The sequence below is a fragment of the Ovis canadensis genome, chromosome 22, assembly GCF_042477335.2.
Source record: "Ovis canadensis isolate MfBH-ARS-UI-01 breed Bighorn chromosome 22, ARS-UI_OviCan_v2, whole genome shotgun sequence".
In the NCBI taxonomy this organism is placed as follows: domain Eukaryota; kingdom Metazoa; phylum Chordata; class Mammalia; order Artiodactyla; family Bovidae; genus Ovis; species Ovis canadensis.
In genome coordinates, this window is record NC_091266.1 from 46,122,482 (window position 1) to 46,147,284 (window position 24,803).

Here is a 24,803-nt window from a genome sequence, read left to right on the forward strand (position 1 = left end):
ACAAAACCTTAATGGTTTTAATAGATTTTCTTCCTTCTTTTGTATTTTAGTTAATACCAAGTTGAAGCAAAAATTCAAATCAAAGCTTTAAAAATACTTGGCTCAATCTACAGACATCACACAACTTAAAAACTATGAATTTCCTTTGTCACTTAAGTTTTCCTTTGCTATTTTAAAGGCAGACACAGCATTGAAACTGCACTGCAATGGAAAGCCACACACATATGCACACCCTTCACTGAAAAAAAACAAGCATTTTAAAAAATGAGTTGTTACATTAAATGAATATTTCATTTTGGTTTGATGCCTAAGTCTTCATAATTGGGCTCAGAAAATTGCCACAACTAAAATTTAAAATTGTTTTTTGGCGGTTAAGACTGTCCTTCCCTTGAAACAGTCAACAACAAAGTCAAATGCAAAGTCAAATATTAAGTTCTGAGAAGACAACTGCAACCATAGCCACATGGGGGCCATTAAGTATGGTTCAGTCCATCAGTTTCAAAGTTTCAAGTCCCCTTTCTTGATAAGCAGGGAAACTCTACATTAAATTTTGTAACAACCCTTCATAAGACCAAGAATCATTTGATTTTAGAAAACTGAGAGGTTAACCACCTGCATTTGTAAAATACTATTGGTATCATGATTCTCACTAAGCATTTCTCAACTTCAGCTTCCCACTATGAGACAGGTCTCCCCAGGATTCCTAATTTTTAAGTTTAGTCCAGAGATACTATCATCATCCTGCAAATAGGATTTCTCAAAGGGTCACATCTAGATCTTTGACAGAAGAGCTCTTGATTTCATTCCATATGCCTATTTGTAAAAGGAAGGCCCATAGGGCCAAAGGTGGCACAGGTCTACCAAAAAATTAAAATTCATGAAATGAAAATTTTTATTTTCTCCTTCTACCAAAAATTTATAAACATCTCTATTAAACACAGCCCTTAAAATAAAAAGAAAACTAGTTTGTCCTTTAGGATCCAATTTCTTATGTCCAATATAAGGAGTACATAAAGATTTACCGAAACCTTAATTACTTACTCAATATTCTTTTCTGTGGAAATGATGTATGCTTAAGCACTGTATCAATGCTGGCAGCTAAGACTTTACCTATCGGTTAACACACCCTGGAGATTTTAAAAACACTTTATTTAATAAAAGTTAAACATACAAAAACTGAAATTAACACACATCTTAAAAATCATCTTCTTCCACTAATAGGAGGACCCTTTTCTATGCATATATTTGGCTTAAACTCAACTCAGGATAACTGTGAAGTTCACTTACCAACAAATCCTGACAACTTGATCTAGTTAACAAAAATTATAAACTCAGCTACATGAACATAATATACAGGGAAATTATGGTCAGATTAATGCACAAGAAATACAGTAAATTTTTAATGATGAAACATTCAGTACTCTTGTTCATTAATTTAGCCTTGGTTTTTTACAAAAATAGTATCTACATTGTATACAGGGCTATACATCAGCTTTTTGTTTTCTCATATAAACATTACACATCCAAAAAATGTCACCACTACCGTTAAGTGAAAATCAACACAGGAGGAAAGCAAACGTACAAAAAAAAAAAAAGAACATTAGAAAAGGTAGCTGGTCCTAAACATGGTTTCTTACATAAAACTAAAATTCAATGAAAAGAATAAAGAGCTGGATCAATTTTAGAGATGGCCTAATAGGCTTAGGAAGCAAATTATTGAGAAAAACCTCAAAAGAGAAAACTTTGCCATTTACCAATTAATCTAGTTTTAGGTTAATTGGGCAACAGATAAATTTAAGCTGAAGATAAGAAAAACAATGAAGAGAAATTCTTTTTAGCACATTGGTATTTTGTGTTGATATTCCAGGGAATTGCTAGAGTATGTGGCAAGTTCAAAGCATCTGAAAATTCCCAGTTAGAACTTTACAAAAAGTATTTACCATCCATTAAGTGGGTACCTGATACTAGGAAGATGAATAATTCATTTAAGTGCTGTATTTATGCAGCATTTATCTAGAAAAGTTGCTTTATCCAATAAACTTTGAGGAAACTGGTAGTAGTAATGAAAAAAAAGTTTAAATGAGTAGCAGTTATTAAATGCAATTTCAAGTTTCATTCTATTGAAGTCAAACAATGACAACAATGGTATCTTCTTTACTCATCTAACAAATAATTTACCTTTAGAAAAATATAAGGATAAAAAGGTAAATGTAAAGCCCTGCAGAGATGAAATCCAACAGTTTTTCTGATTATTGAGGCATCAAATGCCTAACATTGTATTTAGAGGTATCTTGATACTGTGTCATAGGTTTATCAGCAATTCCACAAGTTCCTACTCCAACTTTGCCAGTTACACTCTCAGGTGAAGCAAAAATACTCCTCTTTACCTAGAGAGAGAAAAAAAAATAATTCTTGATTGGTTTTGGAAAAAACTAAAATTTCAAAATACACCTTTAAGGAAAAGTACATCAAGAAAACTTGAGTGATCAAAAAATCTTCCAGTGATACCCAACGTAAGTAAGTGGTATGTAAGATAGCACACAGGTTTTCAAATTATAGTTTGTAAAAGAAAATAACCTAGATCTTTTAAAATTCCTAATATAAATTCATTCACAGTGCTTCCACTGCAGAGACAGTGGCTAATGGGGATATTTTATATTCAGTAAGTCAAAAAGAAGATTAAAGAGGATTCTTGAATTCAAGATCCAGTTGTATTTTTTTAAATCTCATTGAACCTCCTTTTTCATTTTAAAGTTATTTTAATGACAGCCACACTCTGCAAATTTACAAAGTATGTATGATGAAAGAATTTACTAACCTGGCCTTTTTTGTTTTTAGAATAGGCTCTGTTGTTGAACTGTTGCCATTTTACCTTCTGGTCCTCTCTTTCTTGTTCAAGTTCTTTTATTCTCTGTGCCTTTTTCAAAGCTTTCTTCTTTTTATATTCACGCTGCTGGGCAATCATTTCTTTTCTGTGTGGACAAAACAGGTAAATGTCAATTCAAAATGACCTCAACTAAAAGATGACTTCAGTGCAACCACTCTCCCGCCAAAGAAACCCCAAAATCGAGTAAGTTTACACACTTTTCCCTCCACAAATAAAAGCACTAACAATGCCAGCTCTAACACCAATGCCAATCACTCAGGACTAGTAAAAAATAAATGTTATTTGGAATATACAGTATCCTTGGAAGCTTTTAAACACAACTGTAGTAATCTATTACCCATTTAAATCCAATATTTCAACTGACTTTTAATTTGTCATTTACATAGCTTTTACAAGTTTTGTTTCAAGAAAAGATGAGTTTCAACATGAAAAGCTAACTAAACCTTTATCAATTTTTAAATGGGCAGTTAGCAAGTATGATATGCTGCATTTGGAAAATGCAAAGATTCAATGCAGATAAAATTATTTCATCTTGATTGGAAGAGCTCAGCAGCACAAAGGGAAATCACAGCTAGCAATTCTTAAAACAAAAACAACTAGGGTTTTCCAATCAGAGCCTGAAAGTTCTCTCAGTAATTCCTGCTAAGTTAAGACTTATCACCAAAGGAATGAATACGGAGGTATTCAAAATGAGGTAATATGATTCAGACTTCTCTGTATCATATAATCACTTCCATGAAGTATGGTTTTTACACAATGTCAAAGGCTAAAAGTAGAAATCGCATGTTGTCCTACAATCTATTTTTCTTATTGGAATGCTTAAATCAAATGTTATTGTTAATAGATGATATAATTTTCCCAAATTCAAATATATTTATGTAGCAAATTAAGTTCTGAAAACACCTAGACAAACCAAAAGATGGCAAACTGTGATAAATATGCAGAAGTTAACTGAAAACTGTTAATTCCATCTTCTAAACAACTCTCAAACCATGCACGGCTCCATCCTTACTGCTGCTCCCTTGGTTCAGGTCACCATCATCTTATACCTGGATGATAGCAGCAGCTGCCTTCTCTCTGCTGCCAGTAATCACTCAAAAGTTCAAATATGAACATATCAAATGCTCTCCACTTGAAATGCATCAGTGGCTTTCTAGCTCTTTATGATCTGGCCTCTACCTTTCTAACCTCTTTCTCTTGTTAAGCTACCCACCCTCAAGCCCCAAGTTTTTAACCAAAGGATTTCTTTCTGTTACTTCTATGTTCCCCCCCATTAATGTACTTCTTGTTTAACTTGTTAAGTCATGTCTGACTCTCTGCAACCCCACAAACTACAGCCCGCCAGGCTCCTTTGTCCATGGAATTCCCCCAAGAATACTGGAGTGGGTGTCCATTTCCTTCTCCAGGGGATCTTCCTGACCCAAGGATCAAACCCACATCTCCTGCACTGGCAGGTGGGTCTTTATCACTGAGCCACCAGGAAAGCCTATGTGTCAAGAACTGTGCCACATGTTTTACTCAAGCTATGAATGAATCCTTACAACCCCATAATGGAGATACTACTATCCCTGTTTTATAGATGAGGAATCAGAAGGTAAGCAGCTTGCTCAAGATCATACCTTCTAGTTCATTAACCGGCCAACATCTGTCCTTTTCAAATCTCAGTTTACATGTCATTTCCTCCAAGAAATTTGCCCTCATGACAAAAATGCAGCTTGTTACCTTTTCTTTGTTCTCTAAAACTATCTGTTGTGTTCCCTCCATTACTTCTACATTAAAGTTCTTCTTTAATTATGTGTCTATTCTTCAGATTGTAAACACAGTTAGGACAAGGCCTATTTTGGTCTTCTTTGCTGTGGTGGAACCCAGAACCTGGTTTAGTGAGATATACTCTTAATTTTAATCTTAAGATATCCTCTTAATAAATAGGTATTAAATGCCTAAGCAGGAACCCCAAAATGTCTTCACTTTACCTAGGTATACATATTAACAGACACTGTTAACCATACACTGCTAACCTTCAAAATAATTGTAAACAGTATTATAACTTTCTTACCCTAATATAGCCTGCACAGATTCTGCAGACAACCTCAAATACCCAAATGGGGAAGATTACATTTAAAATGCTAAAGTCAAAGTCACTTACTTTGACATGGGTTTGTTGCCACTGTCCTCCTTTGCCTTCCTTCCTTCTTCTACAGGCTTGAGGTTCAACAGTGGAGTCACTTCAGCATTGCCATAGCCAGCAAAAGTGATTGCAGCGGTGCCGTTTTCTTCATCTATCTCCTCAATCTCCGCTTCATAACACCTGTAAAGATATCATGGCTGTAAGCAGGTGAGTAAAGGTTTAGTACTCAGCCTATAAGACTTATACTGCAGTGATTCAACTATTAAATGTGTCTAAAATGAAACTTATACAATCAAACGTCCCTTTGGCAAAGATAATACAAAAGAGCAGCTAGAGTTAGCCACTGGTTTTTAAGGAAGGAAGTCCCAACCAAAATATTGCCCAGAAGTCTCCGACACATCTACTAAATGTGTTTTAGTCATTTCTGTGAGAACACATACTTCTTATATGAATCATTTCAGTATATGTGCATCATGGAAGTCTAAGAGAGCCAACCATTACTCAACTTGCAACCCAAAGAGAAAAGAACTTATAGACTGTATTAAAATAAAGAAAATCCATTCACTTTCCTCTATTTCATGTCTATTTCCTCTAGCATCTAAGCCATTCTTCTGCCCTAAAACTTACTCTAAAGCTAAAAACTAAACTATAGGAATGGTAACCACCCAAGAATCAAATCGGTTGTTTAAGTCATATCAGCCATATAAAGACTAAAATAGAGTAGTTCAAGCTGAATAAAAATCACCTTACCATTGTACTTTACTAGTTCATGTTAAGTTACAGTTTTTTTCTACACTTACTGTCCATCTTCACTCCAGATTGCCATACACTTGTCTCCTACTTTCCATGAATGAGTGGGCTGAGTAGAAGCAAAGTTGTCTGAACTTGCCAGAGTTTCAGAAGGCTGAGTTGACAGAAGGTCTTTGGTTAGTTCAATAACCTCCTAAAAAGGAAAAACAAAAACCATTATCTTTATAATTCACATTGTCACCTACTTTCAACAAGCAACTTCTTTCAGTTTTTGATAACAGCTCTCATACCATGTAGCACTCATTAAACTACTCTACACATATTTATTTGCAGTTCATAACGATACTATGATATAGATACTGTGATTATCCCCATGTAGAAACTAAGATAAAACATTTTATACAGTGGCGGTGGGACTTAAACCTAGGCACTTGCCTTTCAATTTAATTAGCCTCTAATACTAACAGAAATACAGTGAACTTGAATTTACACTGTACATTATTTTTAAGCACCTATTTTAGCTAAAGAGATCTCTCTAAAGGTGAGAAATAGTCAACTCTAAGGCACTGAACTAGATTCAAGATCCCTTTTATCTCATTATCACTGTCACATGTATTTAATTCCAATGAACTTTTAATAGGGCATTGCTTGGCAGTAGTACTAACTGTGTAGCCAACAGGGATGCTCACCCTGCAAAAAAAATAAGCCCCAAAAAACTTGAAGGAGCATTATTAGTAATAAAAATGATCCTGCTCATATGTATTTCTACTAAAATACTATAGGTATGTATAAAAAAACAGTAGTTTTTCTAGTCATTTATTATAATACTTACCCCATCTGGGTAAGCAAATTACCAAGTCAGATTTAAAATATCCCAATACTATAATGTTAAACACATTAGCACAGCTTCAACTAAAAGGAAAAAGTAAAATAAATATAACACACAGGTAGGCAAAGCCTTTCTGTGTGACAAATACATTTTCTAACTTAGGCTTACACTTACTGCTGCTGCTAAGTTGCTTCATTCGTGTCCGACTCTGTGCGACCCCATAGACGGCAGCCCACCAGGCTCCCCCGTCCCTGGGATTCTCCAGGCAAGAACACTGGAGTGGGTTGCCACTTCCTTCTCCAATGCATGAAAGTGAAAAGTGAAAATGAAGTCGCTCAGTCGTGTCTGACTCTTAGCGACCCATGGACTGCAGCCTACCAAGCTCCTCCATCCATGGGATTTTCCAGGCAAGAGCACTGGAGTGGGTTGCCGTTGCCTTCTCCACTTACACTTACTGACTTCATTCAAAGGTGTTTGGTAGAGTTGGTTAAAAAACTTAAAAACAAATTGATAGATTCTGCTACCAATCCACTATATTTTTACTCTGATGAAGACTCATCCATCCTTTGCTGTTGCATATAAAATACCTTAAACATCACACTGTATGTTTTGGGAGAAAAATGAGCGAAGTTACACTCTATTCAATTTCTCCTGGCTCCCACTGAGGTTTAATAATAGCCAAGCAAGTGAAATATTACTTCTCTCCTAAAAATTTTAAATTTTCCCAGCTGGTTCTTAAAAACTTATATTTGAGCCTTAAGGACAAAAAAAAAAAAAAGACTTATTAAAGCCCTTGGAGAAAGATCAGTTTTATGAATAAAAAAATTTTACGAATGAAAATACTAGAAGATTCAGATTTAAGTTAAAAATTCAGATTAATATCTTTAATGAAATTTTATTAGGTGCCAAATAGCCATTCAAATACCTTTTAATTAGATAATCCTTTGCAAATAAGCAAGGGATGTCCAAATAAATAGATGATGTACTATACAAAGAAGGAGAATAAATTATCTAGTCTTGTTTTTAATTAACCACTTTTAGCACTAGGAATGTAATCCAGTAAGTCTGACTCAAAAGCCTATGCAATTCCTAGCATTAAATCCATTTAACTAGGGATCATTGGACTACTAATATACAAACATGAAGTCTGTGTTTTTAGATCTCAGTATTTAGAGATCTCTTAGAATAAAACATCTTTCCACTATGTTTTCATAAGAAAATAAATTTTCACCAAAGAGAAGGGTCCTGAAAAGCTGTGCAGTTATAATCTCCAAGGCCCTGCACTGAAAAGACACTTAAAAAAATCCAGAGCATTTATTTCTGTCTTTTCACTTTGCCATGTTGTACATTCCCCTCCCAACAATTATGAAGACCCTTCTAAATGTCTTTTTTTTATTCACATGTGCATATGGACCAAAGTATTATAAATATGATTTCATGTATGAGGGAGTTCTTAAAGGTACATACCATTAATTACTTTTCCTCCCCCAAGTCTGAGTTCTGAAACTGCTCCTTCATTGACAGATGGGCAGCAGTTACAGTTATCGGCAATTCCAGGAAGCATCAGATGTTGTGATCTACATATCAGCAGGTCAAAGGGGGTGCACTCAAGCACTCTGCTTACTGAAGGAAGGCGTTTCGGGGATGCAGAGAGCCACTGTAATATATGAGACAAGTGACTTGACCCCTGCCTCCTTTAGAACCAGTTTATTCAGCAAAACAGCCTAATAAATTGATTATTTTTGTGATTATCATAGACTGCCTGGGGAGCTAGTCAACTAGCTAGCCTGGATTTTACTAAACTCACTTCTTTAAAGTGAAAAAAGAAAACAAATTAGGATTTCAGAAGACTGATTTGCTGCCTATTGAGTAACTTTATATGAAAGATAGTGTGTTAAGAGATAAACATAGAAGTCTTACTGGCAAAATGAAAGTCACTGGAAAAAATGCAGAAAAAGGATTCTGCATAAATGAAACTGCAAACAAATTATTAACCAGAGTAAGGATATTCCATAAAAGCAACACAAAAAAATAAAGGAGACTACAAACTCGGTCATCAGTCTGTGAAGACTTTTCAGCAAATATAAAAGATAGAATTAAATACCAATGGCCCAAGGCATATCCCAGAAAGCAAGGAAGGAAAAGGATTTTTTAAAAAACAAAAACCTATGACAAAATAGAAACTGTAGCTATAGTCAATGGAGATAACAATTACTAGATGGAAGCAGATAGCAAAATATTTTTCAGAATTTTCTCTAATATTAAACGATGTGTTCCATCTTTGAGTAGTTTTCAGTTCAAAAACAAACCTGTATCTAGTAACCAAAATGACTGCTTTTTTTCCATGAAAGGAAAAGAATTTGAGGTCAAGATTGGTCGGGAAAAACATTCTCTGTTATTGCTAACTGAAGTGTTAGAACGTGCACTTCTAAATCTGTGCCATCTGATATGGTAGCCACATATGGTTACCTAAAATTAAAAATTCAGTTTTTCAGCCATCCTAGTCTTATTCCAAGTATTTGACAGCCCCATGTACCTAGCAGCTATAATATTAAATAGCAGATATAGAGTACTTCCATCACCACAGAAAGTTCTATTGGACAATGTCTTTCAAAATGGTTATTTAAAAAAGAATATTTTACAGAATGACCTCCAGGTCATTATTAACTGAACCCTAAGTAAGCCATTTACCTGGTTACTACAATGCCTACAGCAATGGTCTCCCTCCCTACAGTACTTCCACTATAGATCATGTCCTAACACAATTCTGCCCAGACTCTGAAATATATTCCAGAAATACTAAAATACCAAGACTCATAATAATGCTGTCTTCACTCCCAACTCCCTGCTCCACCAGTTCCACATATACCCCTCCTTCTTACTGCCAATTAAATATAGGAAGCAATGTATACAACATTGACACAATGTTTCACTTTCTTCAAAGGAAAAAAGGACTGCTTTTAAGTTGGTTTTTAATGAGAGAGAGAGAGAGAGAGAGACAGAGAGACAGAGAGAGAGAGAGAGAGATGGGGGTAGGTCAGGCTCTCTAAGACAAGCAGAAAGTTGGCCTGAGATGGGAGAAACTGCTCCCAAAACATCTTTTTCTTACTGACTAGCTCCCTGAAATCCACTGACCTGACTGCTACATACTGAAGAGAGGCTTTGGTTTGTTTTTTTGTTTGTTTTTAAATAACATACTATTGCAACTTCACGCACATCTATCCTAAATCCAGAAATTGAACCTAAAAATATTCAACTCATTTAAATTATGCCCAGGTAAGCTTTTAGAATTGTGAATCTGGACCCCACTTCAAATAAGTTTTGCTTGTTTGCAGTTCTACTATCCCTAAAATATTGATCATTTTAATTGGCAAGAGGCTGATATAAACAGAGAGAAATGATATGTAGTATGAAGATGATTCGAGTTGTTTTGAATCAGTGAAGATAAGTCATCTAATCAAAACATCTTTTAAAACTCTCCAAAAAATCAGATTCAGAATTAGATGAAAAGCCATAGATATTTACAAATATTATATATGGTGTTTTTATTAATCAACCTAGGGTTGTGAGAAATAATAGATATTTACTTCTATGGCTTTATGTTTGTCTTGAAACCCCAGAGGAAGTTTTAAAAAGCCGGTTTCATACTTACTGCTCTTCCAGGACAAAAGGAACACATTAAATTCAGGTCGTCTTTTTACATAGATTCAGTTTAATTTCAAGTTGCTAATAAGTGTCAATAATTACATATAAGACCTAGCCTTAAGTTCAAACATTATGTAACATTTATGCAGAAAACAAACATCTCTTTAGGCATTTTTATAATGTGTTTTCAACACAGGCACTAGAGCTAGCTTTGTTACACTTACACACACACACAGGATCTCTGGCATGGGTGCTCTATTTCATTTTCAAAGAAATCTTGTGGCACTGAAAAGAATCTGATATAATCTGATTAAGCTATATTTTCCTCTTTTAATTTTAGTTACCCTTTGAAGTAAAATTACTTTTCCAAGTCTTTACAAACAGAAACGTTATCCACTGTCAATTATATGTACCTCTTTTTCTAGAGTGATAGTGACTTATTAGCTCTTACTTTTAAAAATTATAAGAGCATATAAGGATGACACAACAAAGAACAATGTTTCAGCTGTTTCGATGTACACAAACTGAAGAAGCAACCCTTCTCTTAGAAGCCAAGTATGCCTCTGTGGGTGCACACATGTACACACAAGGGGTGTGAAGGGGAGAAACACTCCCTCCAAAGGTATTATGGGTACCCATAGATTCTAGGCAATAAGCCACTTATAAGCCACAGAAATACTCTTTTCAAGCAATGAAGCTATTATGTATTGCCCCATACTTACTTGTAAATCTTTCTTTAATTTTAGTAAATCTTCATTTTCTCCATTTCCAGACAGCGCAGCCTCAACTTGCTGGAGTTGAGCTTTGTAGCTTGCCAGCTGCTTTGCTAGATCCTCTGACATCTGGTGAAAATAAAGAATAAAGTCATGAAAACAGAACCAAAAAAACAAAACATAAGAGAAACATTTTTTTCCTGTCGGCCTGAATTAACCCTTACCCATTTTGTTCCCAACTCATTATAATTCACTGCAGCATAATTTATTACTACTACCTTTACTTTCAGTTCAGAGAAAAGCTGTCCGCCAAACCACAAACTTCAAGTATTCTGAAGATTATAAACATGTAAGATACATTCCATATAGAAACAGAAAACGAGATAAGAGGAAAAGGGAGAATAATTTCTAATTTTCTTTAAACTATTAACAGGGAAGAGACATTGTGTTAGGCTCAAGGAACAGGACTGTTATATCACATCACCAAAAATTAAAATAGAAGGCACTAAACTGTTGAAAGATTTGAGGCTTCCAATTTTTAAGGGCTAAAAAGTACTTCGAAAGCCAAATATAAATGGCTTTTGGATTAACTACACAAATGACTTTCTCCACAAGAGTTATAATGCGTGTGTTCAGAAACTTCTCCACACTGCAAAAATCTTTTCACGCAGTCACTTAAAATACTGCCAATGTATTTTTCTGCAGTAAAAGAAACATCACAGATGCTCTCCAATTTAGGCAATCTAAACTACGGGCCTTTCACTAAATCCAGCTCGTACTTCTCCTGAAAATAAGGCCGGAGAGAATTCTTTCTCGCTTTATTAGCAAACGTACAGGGTTTCCGAGACCGGTCTGTGTAACAAATCCCGGCCAACCGCAGCCCAGAACCTGGAAGTACTTCAAAAGGGTTGGTGCAAGCCAGGCTGCTTCCCTTCAGTCACCCTACACCTCAAAGCCCGCCACAACTAGCTCGACCATCTCAGACCTCGAAATTCCAACAACTTCCAAGGAAACCGAAAACAAGAACGGAGCCGAGGCCCCAGGAACCGGAGCCCCACCCGCAAACAGGCTCCGCACAGAAGGGCCGAGGGCGTCCTTAAGATGCCTCCCGCGCCCAGCCCAACCCCGTTCAGGGACGCTCGGGCTCAACTCTGCGTGGAAGAGGAGGCCGGCGCCCGCGCGTCTCCACTGCGGCCTCGGCCTCTGGCCTCCGGTTCAACTCGTGAGAGGTCGAGGCCCAGCGAGGCCTCACTGTCTCCCTCATCGCGTTACCTTGTGTGGGGTTGGGAGAGTGGCGGCGGGAAGGGGTAGGGGGCAAATGAGCCCAGCGGTGGCAGCAACAGCAACAGCAGCAGCAACAAAACAGTCCGCGTCGACAACTAGTTAACCCGGGCTAGAAATTCGGGTCTCAGCCGGGAGTGAACTGGGGAGAACTAAAGCCGGGGACTGGAAAGAGGTATAGAACAAGCGGGTGAAGTCTCGCGAGAGGTTAAAACTCCTCGCGAGATGTCTCTCGATTCACGTGATTCCTAGCGCCCTCTAAGCCGCCGGTCCTTAATCACGTCAGGGACGTGAAGTGGACCGCGCCGGGGTGGGGGACGGGGAGCGGGGAGGACGAGGGGGGAGGGGGGAAAAGGGTGGCTAGGTAGGAAATGACGTACTGGGATGCGCCAGGCGCCGGATGTAGGTTCGTCTTCTGTTAGTTCCGGCTCGGACTGGGGAGTCCGTTTGTTATTTTAGGTCTGGGCTCAGTCCGGCGGATCCTGAGGTTCTCAGGGTACTGGGTGGCGGAAAGAACCAGGTTTAATACAGAATTCTTCCTAGAGGCTGGTTCTCAGAATTTGGTCCCAGCACCATCAGCATTGCCTGGTGTTTATTTTTTACAGTAATTTATAATTTATTGCAAAAATAATACACTATAAATACATACTTTCAACACCCACCGCAGACCTTTGAATCAGAAACGTTGAAGATGGGCGCAGCAGCCTATTTCAGTAAGCCTTGTAGGGGATACCAATGTCCGCTCGAGTGTGAGAACCACTGCTTCATATTAATAGAATAGTAAAAGTCCTAATGGCATCAGAAAGCTGATTAGATTGTGGCAGAACCTATTGGACAGTAGATTAGATTATTTAAAACCTATTTTGACTTTTCGAGGGCGGTTACCCAGGCTGTGGACCGCCCCAGGAGCAGGAGCTGTGTATCCTCCCCTTTTCCGTTTACCGTTGTAAACAAAGGCCTTTCCTACCATTAAAAATATATATATATACCTTTTATAAGCACTTCCTGGTTTTAATTAAGTTATATAATGCCACCCGCAAGGGAACAGTCTCCAAGTTATAATCTTGAATATAAGCAGATTGTGTAAGCACTTAATGTTTAAAAAGAGATGTGTTTTAAGTGTAATAATATATACTATTTAGGGACGGATATACAAATCTATCTAGAGATTTGCAGTGGAACCCAAATGTTTTCACTGATTATCCTTCCTACTTTTAATCTTTCCCCCATACGCATGTAGTTTTCTCCAATTAAAAAAAAAAAAAAAACAACTACAACAACTAAAAAGACCTGAGACACGAAGAGGCTCTATGAATGCCAGGAAAGAAAATTCCCTGTTTTGTTTTGTACAAACGCACACATTCCTCACTGAGTCAGAGAACCTGTAGAGATGAAACTAGGTCAGGTTTGTGGCAGTCAACTTGTAAGAACTGAAACTGCTGCAGAGGGCAGCCACCTGTAGCTGGAATGAAGAGGGAAGATAAACCAGAGGGGATGCCCTTTATTAAAAATGTTAAAAACACGATGTAGTTTTTGACAGTTGCTCTTATTTTAATTGTATATTTTAAGAACTAACGCCAGGAGGATCTTCCTTGAAAATAAATTTTACAGCTGTGTAAGTTTGCCACATAAGAACTCTTCATGAACCCCTAGATCAGAGAATAGGAAAATATGTATAAGCTCCAGTAAAGTTTTTTGATAACTTTTTGTTTTTAGGATTGCCTTTCATCTCTCCTTCTGTGCAACATAGAATATATTTGGAAAGAAAAGTTATATTGAATGTTATTAGTTCTCACAAAGAGAGAACAGTTGTGTGTGCCAGGCAGCATTATAAACTACATGTATTCATTTATTTTTCACTATGATTTGGTGTATTTTTAAAGACAAAACTGAAGCAAGTATAAGCTTTGACTAAGCCTGCTACTTCAAATAGGTGTTCTGACTTACCACCTCCTTTGAAGTGTCAAAATCCTCTTTCAGTGTCGGATTTTTCTTAAAACATTCTGACTCAAAATTTAATCATGTTTATTTTTCAAAAACAACAGTATCAAAAACCTTTAGTTCTTTAAACCTGGTATTTATTTTATTGAACTCAGTAAATAAAGTTTAAAGATGCCACAGCTATTTCCTTTCACTCCTAAAGAAAATTAAAGCATAGCCATGCCTTTGGAATGCACTAACTCTTTGCAGAGCATAAACCTATGCGCTAAATTCATATATTTATACATGTTGGTTAAATGGGAGGTTGCATTCTTTAGCTTAGCTTTTGTTATATCCCTTCACTGAAGTAGCCCCAAATTTTCCTACATTTTTGCTATCTATACAGATGCCTAATGTGATGAGAGATGTGCACATAGTAATAATAACTATACCCTTTGCCCTTTTTAATCATAAGATGTGTTTTGAATGTTTACATGGGGATTTGTCTCAGGGCAAGCTACTGGCTTTTTCTGCCTATTGAGTAGTTTTGGGGGTACAGTGCATTCAGAACATATTCAGAATATGTTCTGAGGGTAAAAAGAAGAGAACCAAAAAAAGTCTCAAACATCACAGATTTATTGCTAATAGTAGTATTGGTAAGGTAAGATAATTTTAAAACTTTTATGTCTACTCTAGATAAAGTGAATAATTAGTAATTTTGTTAGTTAAAACTCTAATAAGAGGGAACAAATATTAAAGAAAATTCTTTTGTGAAAAGTCCTCTGGTGTTAAATTTGAAATTTGAATATATATATATTTATATATCTTAGAGGTAATGTTATCCTAGTGGAGTGTGCCCATATGTTGATATCTAAATACCATTCCCCATGAAAGAAACAGTGTTTCTTGGAGAAATGATGGAGTTAGGGTCTCAGGCCAGAAAAGTACAACAGTACAAACGTGAGCCTGAAACATCTTGCCATAAAACAAGAAAATGCCCCCAAATTCTTAGGATCAAGTCAAAAACTAACAGAACCCAGCTTGAGGGAACTGCATTGGCCAAAGATGAGTCAGTCTTGACATTAAAAGAATAATGACTATGATCAATTATCAAATCATTCAGTAAGTTCAGTTCAGTCGCTAAGTTGTATTGGACTCTTTGCAACCTCATGGACTGGAGCATGCCAGGCCTCCATGTGCATCACCAACTCCCGGAGTTTACTCAAACTCATTTCCATTGACTCGGTGATGCCATCTAACAATCTGATCCTCTGTCATCCCCTTCTCCCACCTTCAATCTTTCCCAGCATCAGGGTCTTTTCAAATGTGTCAGTTCTTTGCATCAGGTGGCCGAAGTTTTGGAGTTTCAGCTTCAGCATCAGTCCTTCCAGTGAATTTTCAGGACTAATACCCTTTAGGATGGACTAGTTGGATCTCCTTGCTGTCCAAGGGACTCTCAAGAGTCTTCTCCAACACCATAGTTCAAAAGCATCAACTCTTCGGCGCTCAGCTTTCTTTATACTCCAACTCCACATCCATACGTGACTACTGGAAAAACCATAGCTTTAACTAGATGGACCTTTGTTGGCAAAATAATGTCTCTGCTTTTTAATATGCTGTCTAGGTTGGTCATAACTTTTCTTCTAAAGAGCAAGCGTCTTTTAATTTTATGGCTGCAGTGACCATCTGCAGTGACTTTGGAGCCCCAAAAAATAAAGTCTGCCACTGTTTCCACTGTTTCCCCATCTATTTGCCATGAAGTGATGGGACCAGATGCCATGATCTTGGTTTTCTGAATGTTGAATTTTAAGCCAACATTTTTACTCTCCTCATTCACTTTTATCATGAGGCTTTTTAGTTCCTCTTCACTTTCTGCCGTAAGTATGGTGTCATCTGCATATCTGAGTTATTGATATTTCTCCCGCCAATCTTGATACCAGCCTGTGTTTCTTCCAGCCCAGCGTTTCTCATGATGTACTCTGCATAGAAGTTAAATAAGCAGGGTGACAATATACAGCCTTGACGGACTCCTTTTCCTATTTGGAACCAGTCTGTTGTTCCATGTCCAGTTCTAACTGTTGCTTCTTGGGGGATTTCTCAGGAGGCCGGTCAGGTGGTCTGGTATTCTGATCTCTTGAAGAATTTTCCACAGTTTGTTGTGATCCACACAGTCAAAGGCTTTGGCATAGTCAACAAAGCAGAAGTAGATGTTTTTCTGGAACTCTCTTGCTTTTTCAATGAACCAGCGGGTGTTGGCAATCTGATCTCTGGCTCCTCTGCCTTTTCTAAATCCAGCTTGAATATCTGGAAGTTCTCTGTTCACATACTATTGAAGCCTGGCTTGGGGAATTTTGAGCATTACTTTGCTAGCATGTGAGATGAATCCAATTGTGTAGTAGTTTGAGCATTCTCTGGCATTGCCCTTCTTTGGGATTGGAATGAAAACGGACCATTTCCAGTCCTGTGTCCAATGCTGAGTTGTCCAAATTTGCTGGCGTATTGAGTATAGCACTTTTACAGCATCATCTTTTAGGATTTGAAATAGCTCAACTGGATTTCCATCACCTCCACTAACTTTGTTCATAGTGATGCTTCCTAAGGCCCACTTGACTTTGCACTCTAGGATGTCTGGCTCTAGGTGAGTGATCACCCCACTGTGGTCATCTGGGTCATGAAGATCTTTTCTTGTGTAGTTCTTCTCTAGTTATTCTTGTCACCTCTTCCTAATGTCTTCTGCTTCTATTAGGTCCAAGCCATTTCTGTCCTTTATTGTGCCCATCTTTGCTTGAAATGTTCCCTTGGTATCTCTAATTTTCTTGAAGAGATTTTCTTTCCCATTCTATGGTTTCTCCTCTATTTCTTTGCATTGATCACTGAGGAAAACTTTCATATCACTCCTTGCTATTCTTTGGAAAGAAGATATATTCAGATGGATATATCTTTCCTTTTCTACTTTGCCTTCAGCATATCTTCTTTCCTCAGCTATTTGTAAGGCCTCTTCAGACAACCATTTTGCCTTTTTGCATATATTTTTCTTGGGGATGGTCTTGATCACTGCCTCCTGTAAAATGTCACAAACCTCTGTCCATAGTTCTTCAGGCGCTCTGTCTATCAGATCTAATCCTTTGAATCTGTTTGTCACTTCCACTGCATCATCGTAAGGGATTTGATTTAGGTCATACCTGAATGGTCTAGTGGTTTTCCCTAGTTTCTGCTATTTAAGTCTTAATTTGGCAATAAGGAGTTCATGATCTGGGCCACAGTCAGCTCCCAGTCTTGTTTTTACTGACTGTATAGAGCTTCTCCATCTTTGGCTGCAGAGAATATAATCACTCTGATTTCAGTATTGACTATCTGTTGATGTCTATGTGTAGAGTCTTCTCTTGTGTTGTTGGAAGAGGGTGTTTTCTATGACTAGTGCCTTCTCTTGGCAAAACTCTTGTTAGCCATTGCCCTGCTTCATTTTGTACTCCAGTGCCAAACTTGCCTGTTACTTCAAGTATCTCTTGACTTCCTACTTTTGCATTCCAGTCCCCTATGATGAAAAGGACATCGTTTTTCGGTGTTAGTTCTAGAAGGTCTTGTAGATCATCATAGAACCATCGGCTTCTTTGGCATTAGTGTTTGGGGCACTGGAGAAGGGAATGGCCACTGAGAAGGGAATGGCAAACCACTTCAGTATTCTTGCCTTGAGAATCCCATGAACAGTATGAAAAGGTAAAAATATACAACACTGAAAGATGAACACCCCTGGCCCGTAGGTGCCCAGTATGCTACTGGAGATCAGTGGAGAAATAACTCCAGAAAAATGAAGAATGAAGAGATGGAGCCAAAGTGAAAACAACACCCAGTTGTGGATGTGACGCTGTTGGAAGTAAAGTCTGATGCTGTAAAGAACAATATTGCATAGGAACCTGGAATGTTAGGTCCATGAATCAAGGAAAATTGGAAGTGGTCAAACAGGAGATGGCAAGAGTGGACATCGACATTTTAGGAATCAATGAACTAAAATGGACTGGAATGGGCAAATTTAATTTAAATGACCGTTATATCTACTACTGTGAGCAAGAATCCCTTAGAAGAAATGGAGTTGCCCTCATAGTCAATAAGAGTCCAAAATGCAGTATTTGAGTGCAGTCTCAAAAATGACAGAATGATCTCTGTTCGTTTCCAAGGCAAACCATTCAATATCACCGTAATCCAAGTCTATGTCCCAACCACTTGAGCTATTTCAAGTCCTAAAAGATGATGCTATGAAAGTGCTGTACTCAATATGCCAGCAAATTTGGACAACTTGGCATCGGACACAGGACTGGAAAAGGTCAGTTTTCATTCCAATCCCAAAGAAAGGCAATGCCAAAGAATGTTCAAACTACTGCACAATTGTATTCATCTCACCCACTAGCAAAGTAACGCTCAAAATTCTCAAAGCCAGGCTTCAATAGTATGTGAACAGAGAACTTCCAGATATTCAAGCTGGATTTAGAAAAGGCAGAGGAGCCAGAGATCAAATTGTCAACCTCTGTTGAATCATGGGAAAAGCAAGAGAGCTCAAGAAAAATATCTACTTCTGCTTTATTGACTGTGCCAAAGCCTTTGACTGTGTGGATCACAACAAACTGTGGAAAATTCTTCAAGAGATGGGGATACCAGACCACCCTAGCTGCCTCCTGAGAAATCTGTATGCAGGTCAAGAAGCAACAGTTCAAACCAGACGTGGAACAACGGACTTGTTCCAAATTGGGAAGGGAGTACGTCAAGGCTGTATATTGTCACCCTGCTTATTTAACTTATGTGCAGAGTACATCATGTGAAATGCCAAGCTGGATGAAGCACAAGCTGGAATCAAGATTGCCAAGAGAATTATCAATAACCTCAGATATGCAGATGACACCACCCTTATGGCAGAAGGTGAAGAGGAACTGAAGAGCTCTTGATGAAAGTGAAAGAGGAGAGCGAAAAAGTTGGGCTAAAACTCAACATTCAGAACTTCCCTGGTAGTCCAGTGGTTGAGAATCTGCCTGCCAATGCAGGGGACATGGGTTCCATCCCTGGTCTGGGAAGATCCCACATGCTGCAGGGCAACTAAGCTCATGCGCCACAACTACTGAGCCTGTGCCTGGAGCCCATGATCTGCAGCAAGAGAAGCCCTCCCAACTGGAGAAGCCCTCTCCGCAACTGGAGAGTAGACCCCACTCCTACACCTAGAGAAAGCCCGTGCACAGCAATGAAGACCCAGCTCAGCCAGAAATAAATAAATTAATACATTAAAAAAAAAACCCTCAACATTCAAAAAACCATGATCATGGCATCTGGTCTCATCACAGCAAATAGATGGGGAAACAATGGAAACAATGACAGACTTTTATTTTGGGGGGCTCCAGAATCACTGCAGATGGTAACTGCAGCCTTGAAATTAAAAGACGCTTGCTCCTTGAAAGAAAAGTTATGACCAACCTAGATAGCATGTTAAAAAGCAGAGACATTACTTTGCCAACAAAGGTCCATCTAGTCAAAGCTATGGTTTTTCCAGTAGTCACGTATGGATGTGAGAGTTGGACCATAAAGAAAGCTGAGCACCGAAGAATTGCTGCTTTTGAACTGTGGTGTTGGAGAAGACTCCTGAGAGTCCCTTGGACTGCAAGGAGATCCAACCAGTCAATCGTAAAGGAAATCAGTCCTGAATGTTCATTGGAAGGACTGATGCAGAAGCTGAAACTCCAATACTTTGGTCACCTGATGCAAAGAACTGACTCATTTGAAAAGACCCTGAGGCTGGGTAAGATTGACAGCATGAGGAGAAGGGGACAACAGAGGATGAGATGGTTAGATGGCATCACTGACTCAATGGACATGAGTCTGAGAAAGCTCCAGGAGTTGGTGATGGACAGGGAAGCCTGGCGTGCTGCAGTCCATGGAGTTGCAAAGAGTCGGACATGACTGAGCGACTGAACCAAACTGAAGTAAACAGCGTTACCTATGAAGGAACCTTGCCCAAGATGCTTAACTTAAACATAATGAAGCCTTTTGACCCAAATTCTAGTTTATAGGAAATACAGGGAGAGAAAAACAAGTAAAATGACCATGATGGTAGAATCAGATTCAGAATTTGTAACGTACAAAAACTGGCCTAAATCCTTCAGAAAGTACTGTCATTAAGAAGAGTGGAGTACTGCTCTAGATTATGAGACAAAAGATGTAATAATTAAATGCAGTGAGTAAATCTTGATTGGGTTTTGGTGTGGAAAAATGAAGCTATTAAAAGAATATTTGAGGATGCTTTAGGAAATTTCTTTATAGACTGGATATCAGTTGATACTGAATTATGGTTCATTTTATTACTGTGGAATTAAGTTACTTAGGAGAATGTCCTATTCAGGTAATTAGGGGCCAAGTACCATTACATCTATGACTTACCTTCAAATAGTTCCATCAAAAAATTATATAAAACATTGGGAAATTCATTTTGTGTATATACATACACATACACACATGGACAGATAAAGAATTAAAACATGGCAAAATATTGAACAGTCATTGTGGAGGATGTATGTTTCTGCTGATGGTACTAGTCTTTCAGATTTGGTTGAAGAATTGTGTTTCAAAATTTTCAAAAGATGGAAAACAGTGTTCATAGAGTAGTTAGAATAGCTTTGTTGTGTGTTGCGTGTGTTGAAGGGGGATGGTGGCGAAAAGCAGCAGACAGGATAGGTTAGGGGAAATCTAGGAGCCAGCAGCAGTTTAGCAACCTCGGAAGTAATATACAAGATTTCAAAAGCTTATGTGATTATCGGAAACAGAAGGTCACAGAAAGCTGGATGGGTCAAAGCTTAGCAGAAAGGTGTGGGCAGTGGAGGCGGAAGCAGTCACCAGAGCCCTTTGAAGGTCAGGAAGGAAAACTTGAGAAAGAATTGCTTTGACTTCCCCACAGGCAGGAGAGAGTCCAATGGGCCTTGCCCTCTGATGTGGTGACAGGAGCTTTTTAAAATTTTTTGGTTCTATTTGGCTTTCTTATATATAGCCTCCATCAGTGGTCTTAAGATGGTCTTTTAAACCCAGAGTTAATGGGATTCATCTGCATCACAGCCCCTGAAGCTACCCTTATTATCTGTGTGTTTCCCACTCCCAGATTCAAGTTGCCTGTTTATTTATCTATCTTAGAAAAAGCTTATCCCAAAAAAGGCAGGAAAAACCTGGTACAGCCCACATCACTTTAATCGCACAGTAGATAATAAAACAATTTTTTTTTTAAAAAAAAAAAGGATAATCATAGACCAAACAACAATGGGCGGTAGGTGGGTATACATTCCCAGACGTAAAGAGGAAAAAGGAGACAGCATGACTCTTTCCAGAAGCCAGAATGAGCCCCAGAGTTTAGCCACAGCAAGACTAGTGGTCTGTAGTTTGATATGGTCCCATTTAGCCGTTTTATTGGTATAGTGTCAGCAGTCAGAAAAAAAAAAAACAAAAAAAAAACCCTACACAATGGAGATGGTAATGCTCAGAGAACCATTAGGTGGCAGCAGGGACACACATATTTTTTTGTTTGGTTGGTTTTTCATTTTGGCCGAGGAACATGTGGAGCGTGTAGGATCTTAGTCCCCAGACCAGGGATCAAATCCACGCCCCCTGCCTTGGAACCATAGTCTTAACCACTGGATTACCAGGGAAGTCTCAGATACAAGCATCCTTTGATATCCGATTTTCTCCCCTGCTCCCCCAGTGATGGAGCCTTAGTGAAACAACATTGCCGAACTGCTTTGTCCGGGAAGAGAAAGGGAAAAATAAACAGCCAAAAAAAAAACCCAAAAACCCAGCAACTATGGTTTATAGCATCCAAGTGATGAAGGCCTGCTGGTCATCTGTACTCAACTTCCATTCTTGGTTTTAATATACACATTTTTATGTGTACTTGCTATAATTTTTTAATAAAATAGTTTATATCCAAAGTCCTTTAGATCACTTGTGTGCTGTTTACAACATCTCTCTGTTGTCAGCTTTAGAATATAAGCTGGAATATAAGTAGGAAGTGTGGCTCATGTTTTTCGAAACTCAGAACATTTAATACATGCTTTTATAGGGACACCTTCATTCTCTGTGATTAGTGATCACGAAGGGCTTTTTGTGGTCCTCATAGGGGTCATTTGTTAGGGTCCCTGGGAAAAGAACTCAGATTTCTGTGTGGAAGGTTTACTGGGGTCTACCTGGGAGGGACTAGGGGCAGGAGGAAAAGGGGACGACAGAGGATGAGATGGCTGGATGGCATCGCAGACTCGATGGACGTGAGTTTGAGTGAACTCCGGGAGTTGGTGATGTACAGGAAAGCCTGGCGTGCTGCGATTCTTGGGGTTGCAAAGAGTCGGACACGACTGAGTGACTGAACTGAAACTGAACCCTTGGCAACATCACCTGTGAGAGGTGACAGGAGCAGGATGGGGCAGAGGGAGAAAGGAGGAGCTGCAAAACAGTTGCAACAAAGGCATCAACCAATCCTGTAGGAGCTCTGGAGTTAGGGTGACCCTGCAGAGATACTCCTCACCTCAAGTCAAGGGAGCCAGAACTTTATACCCACCCAATCCCATATAATCAGCCACAGATATGGGCTGCCCTGTGAAGGGGGCTAAAAGCTGAAAGCTGTCAACCACTGACACTCCCTGCCTCTGGGAGGACGAGCCCCCTCCGTCCTGAAGGGGGAATCTGGGCAGCACACCACAGCACCCACATTAGAGAAGAAGGTGTGCTCTCCCCATTGCACCCTCATTTTTGGCACCTCTGAGGCTGCCCCTCCTGCAGAAGCTACTCATTTTAGAAGCCATGAAACCACCTTCTCATCTTGTTTTCTTTGTGTTAAAAGCTCATGGAACAATACCTTAGCTCTTCCTGCAGATGATGTTTGTTTTGAATTGATTTCTTGTGTGTGTGTGTGTGTGTGTGTGTGTGTGCACACGTGCACACTATAGGAGAGCTTGCTCATGCTTAAGCATTCCAGGTACAAAGATTAAGGATTTCCGTTGTTGAAGGATGCTCCAAAAGTTTTTAGCACGACTGGTTATCATTTACTCTGGCACACCAAAAGCCAATAGGGCAAATTTTATAAAAAGAAAAGCCTTCAGGGTAAGTTTTTTTATTTTAAAGGAGGAATAAATGATATGTCCTGAAAATAGCCTTTTTGCAGGCAGAAAAATACATGATCAACTATTTATGAAGAAGTTTTAAAATTTTTCTAATTTGCCTGACTTTGCCTTCTTTTGTATTCTGTGATACTGATGTCCTTCTTATTTTTTTCCAGCAGAAGGAATCACTCCCCCCACCCTTATAGTAATTTGATTAATTCTACCCTCTCAGTGTCTTTTTGGGTGTATTTCTTCTTCTCTGTGCCAGTGCTGCAGACCAAGCTGTCATCCATCATTTCTCACCTAGGCTGAGGCAGTCGCCTAAGACTGGGAATCTTTCCCCAAGATGCATCTTCCACACTTGGCTCCCAGACTGGTCTTCCACATGCCCACCCTTCTGCATCTTCCAAACATACTCATACCTGCTTGTTAACATCCCATTTGTTAGCCTAGCATAGAAGGCCATGGGCAATATGGTCACAGCATGCTTCTCAGCCTGAGCATGGACCATACTCGCCATGTAGGAACCTACCCTTTCCTTTCATGCGTTGCTGCTTTGCCCCTAGTGTCTGATTCGCGTCACATGCCTTTCCCACTTTCCTGCCTGGAAAAATGCCTTTAATAACCCAGTTCTGATGGGACTTTGGTGACTGCTCACCAGCTTCCAGAACTCCTTGTTTCCCATGTCTGCTCCCTTAGTGTTTTGCATCCAGCAGCAAACATCCTGGGCTCTTGGTGTTTCTTCTTCTAAGTCACGTCAGTCGTGTCCAACTCTGTGCGACCCCATAGACAGCAGCCCACCAGGTTCCCCCGTCCCTGGGATTCTCCAGGCAAGAACACTGGAGTGGGTTGCCATTTCCTTCTCCGATGCATGAAAGTGAAAAGTGAAAGTGAAGTCGCTCAGTCTTGGTGTTTAGAATGGAGCAACTCTTGGGCCTCAGGCTTCCCAGATGGCGTTAGTGGTAAAGAAACTGCCTGCCAGTGTTGGAGATGTAAGAGACATGGGTTCAATCCCTGGATCAGGAAGATCCCCTAGAGGAGGGCATGGCAACCCACTCCAGCATTCTTGCCTGGAGAACCTATGGCCAGAGGAGCCAGCCGGGCTACTCTATAGGGACATTAAAGAAGCAACTCACCATGCACACACACAGGACATCGTGTCTAAGGGGCAGTGGTTAATCTTGTTCTTTGCATTGTCTACATTTGGCAAGGTGTGCCTGGGACTAGTAGAATTCGGTCTCCTTGAGAAACATGGAGTTTGATATCAAAAGCAAACTTTTGATAGCAGTGAACATTATATTTGACTTTGGAGAGCATCCTAAAGATTTCTTGTAATTAGCATTGTGGTATTTCTCTGACACATAGACCCATAATATCAGTTGCCACATATGATTATTACTACAGTAAGGTATAAGGAATTAATATTTTGAGGCATTTTCTTGATGGAGAGAAACTTCTGATTGATCCTAATTAATGATGTGTCTCTTTGCAGGGAGTTGAAAGTGATTTTTACTTTTGTGTTTGCTGCTAAGTATCT

At 38.9% G+C, this 24,803-nt stretch overlaps 1 protein-coding gene across 2 annotated transcripts; it reads right to left on the reverse strand.

Moving 5' to 3' along the window:
• Positions 1 to 1,128: 1,128 nt before the first annotated feature.
• Positions 1,129 to 12,609, reverse strand: SMNDC1 (survival motor neuron domain containing 1). 2 transcript variants are annotated; one of them, XM_069567082.1, is made up of 7 exons: positions 12,225 to 12,465; positions 10,962 to 11,081; positions 8,062 to 8,251; positions 5,816 to 5,958; positions 5,034 to 5,195; positions 2,819 to 2,972; positions 1,129 to 2,387 (listed from the first exon to the last, which is right to left on the reverse strand). In XM_069567082.1, exons 3-7 carry the CDS (start codon positions 8,062 to 8,064, stop codon positions 2,250 to 2,252), a joined length of 600 nt encoding a protein of 199 aa, XP_069423183.1. In that variant the 5' UTR covers positions 8,065 to 8,251; positions 10,962 to 11,081; positions 12,225 to 12,465; the 3' UTR covers positions 1,129 to 2,249. The 2 variants fall into 2 exon arrangements, with proteins under 2 accessions (XP_069423183.1, XP_069423182.1); XM_069567081.1 differs by lacking the exon at positions 8,062 to 8,251 and having other exon boundaries at positions 12,225 to 12,609.
• Positions 12,610 to 24,803: the final 12,194 nt, after the last annotated feature.

Excerpts from the sequence above, each read along its gene's own strand:
- SMNDC1 (XM_069567081.1), bottom strand. The coding sequence starts at position 11,081 with ATGTCAGAGGATCTAGCAAAGCAGCTGGCAAGCTACAAAGCTCAACTC. Across the intron at positions 5,959-10,961 it reads AATTAAAGAAAGATTTACAA|GAGGTTATTGAACTAACCAA; the intron begins GTAAGTATGGGG and ends TTTCCTTTTTAG. Across the intron at positions 2,388-2,818 it reads CTAAAAACAAAAAAGGCCAG|GTAAAGAGGAGTATTTTTGC; the intron begins GTTAGTAAATTC and ends TTCTCTCTCTAG.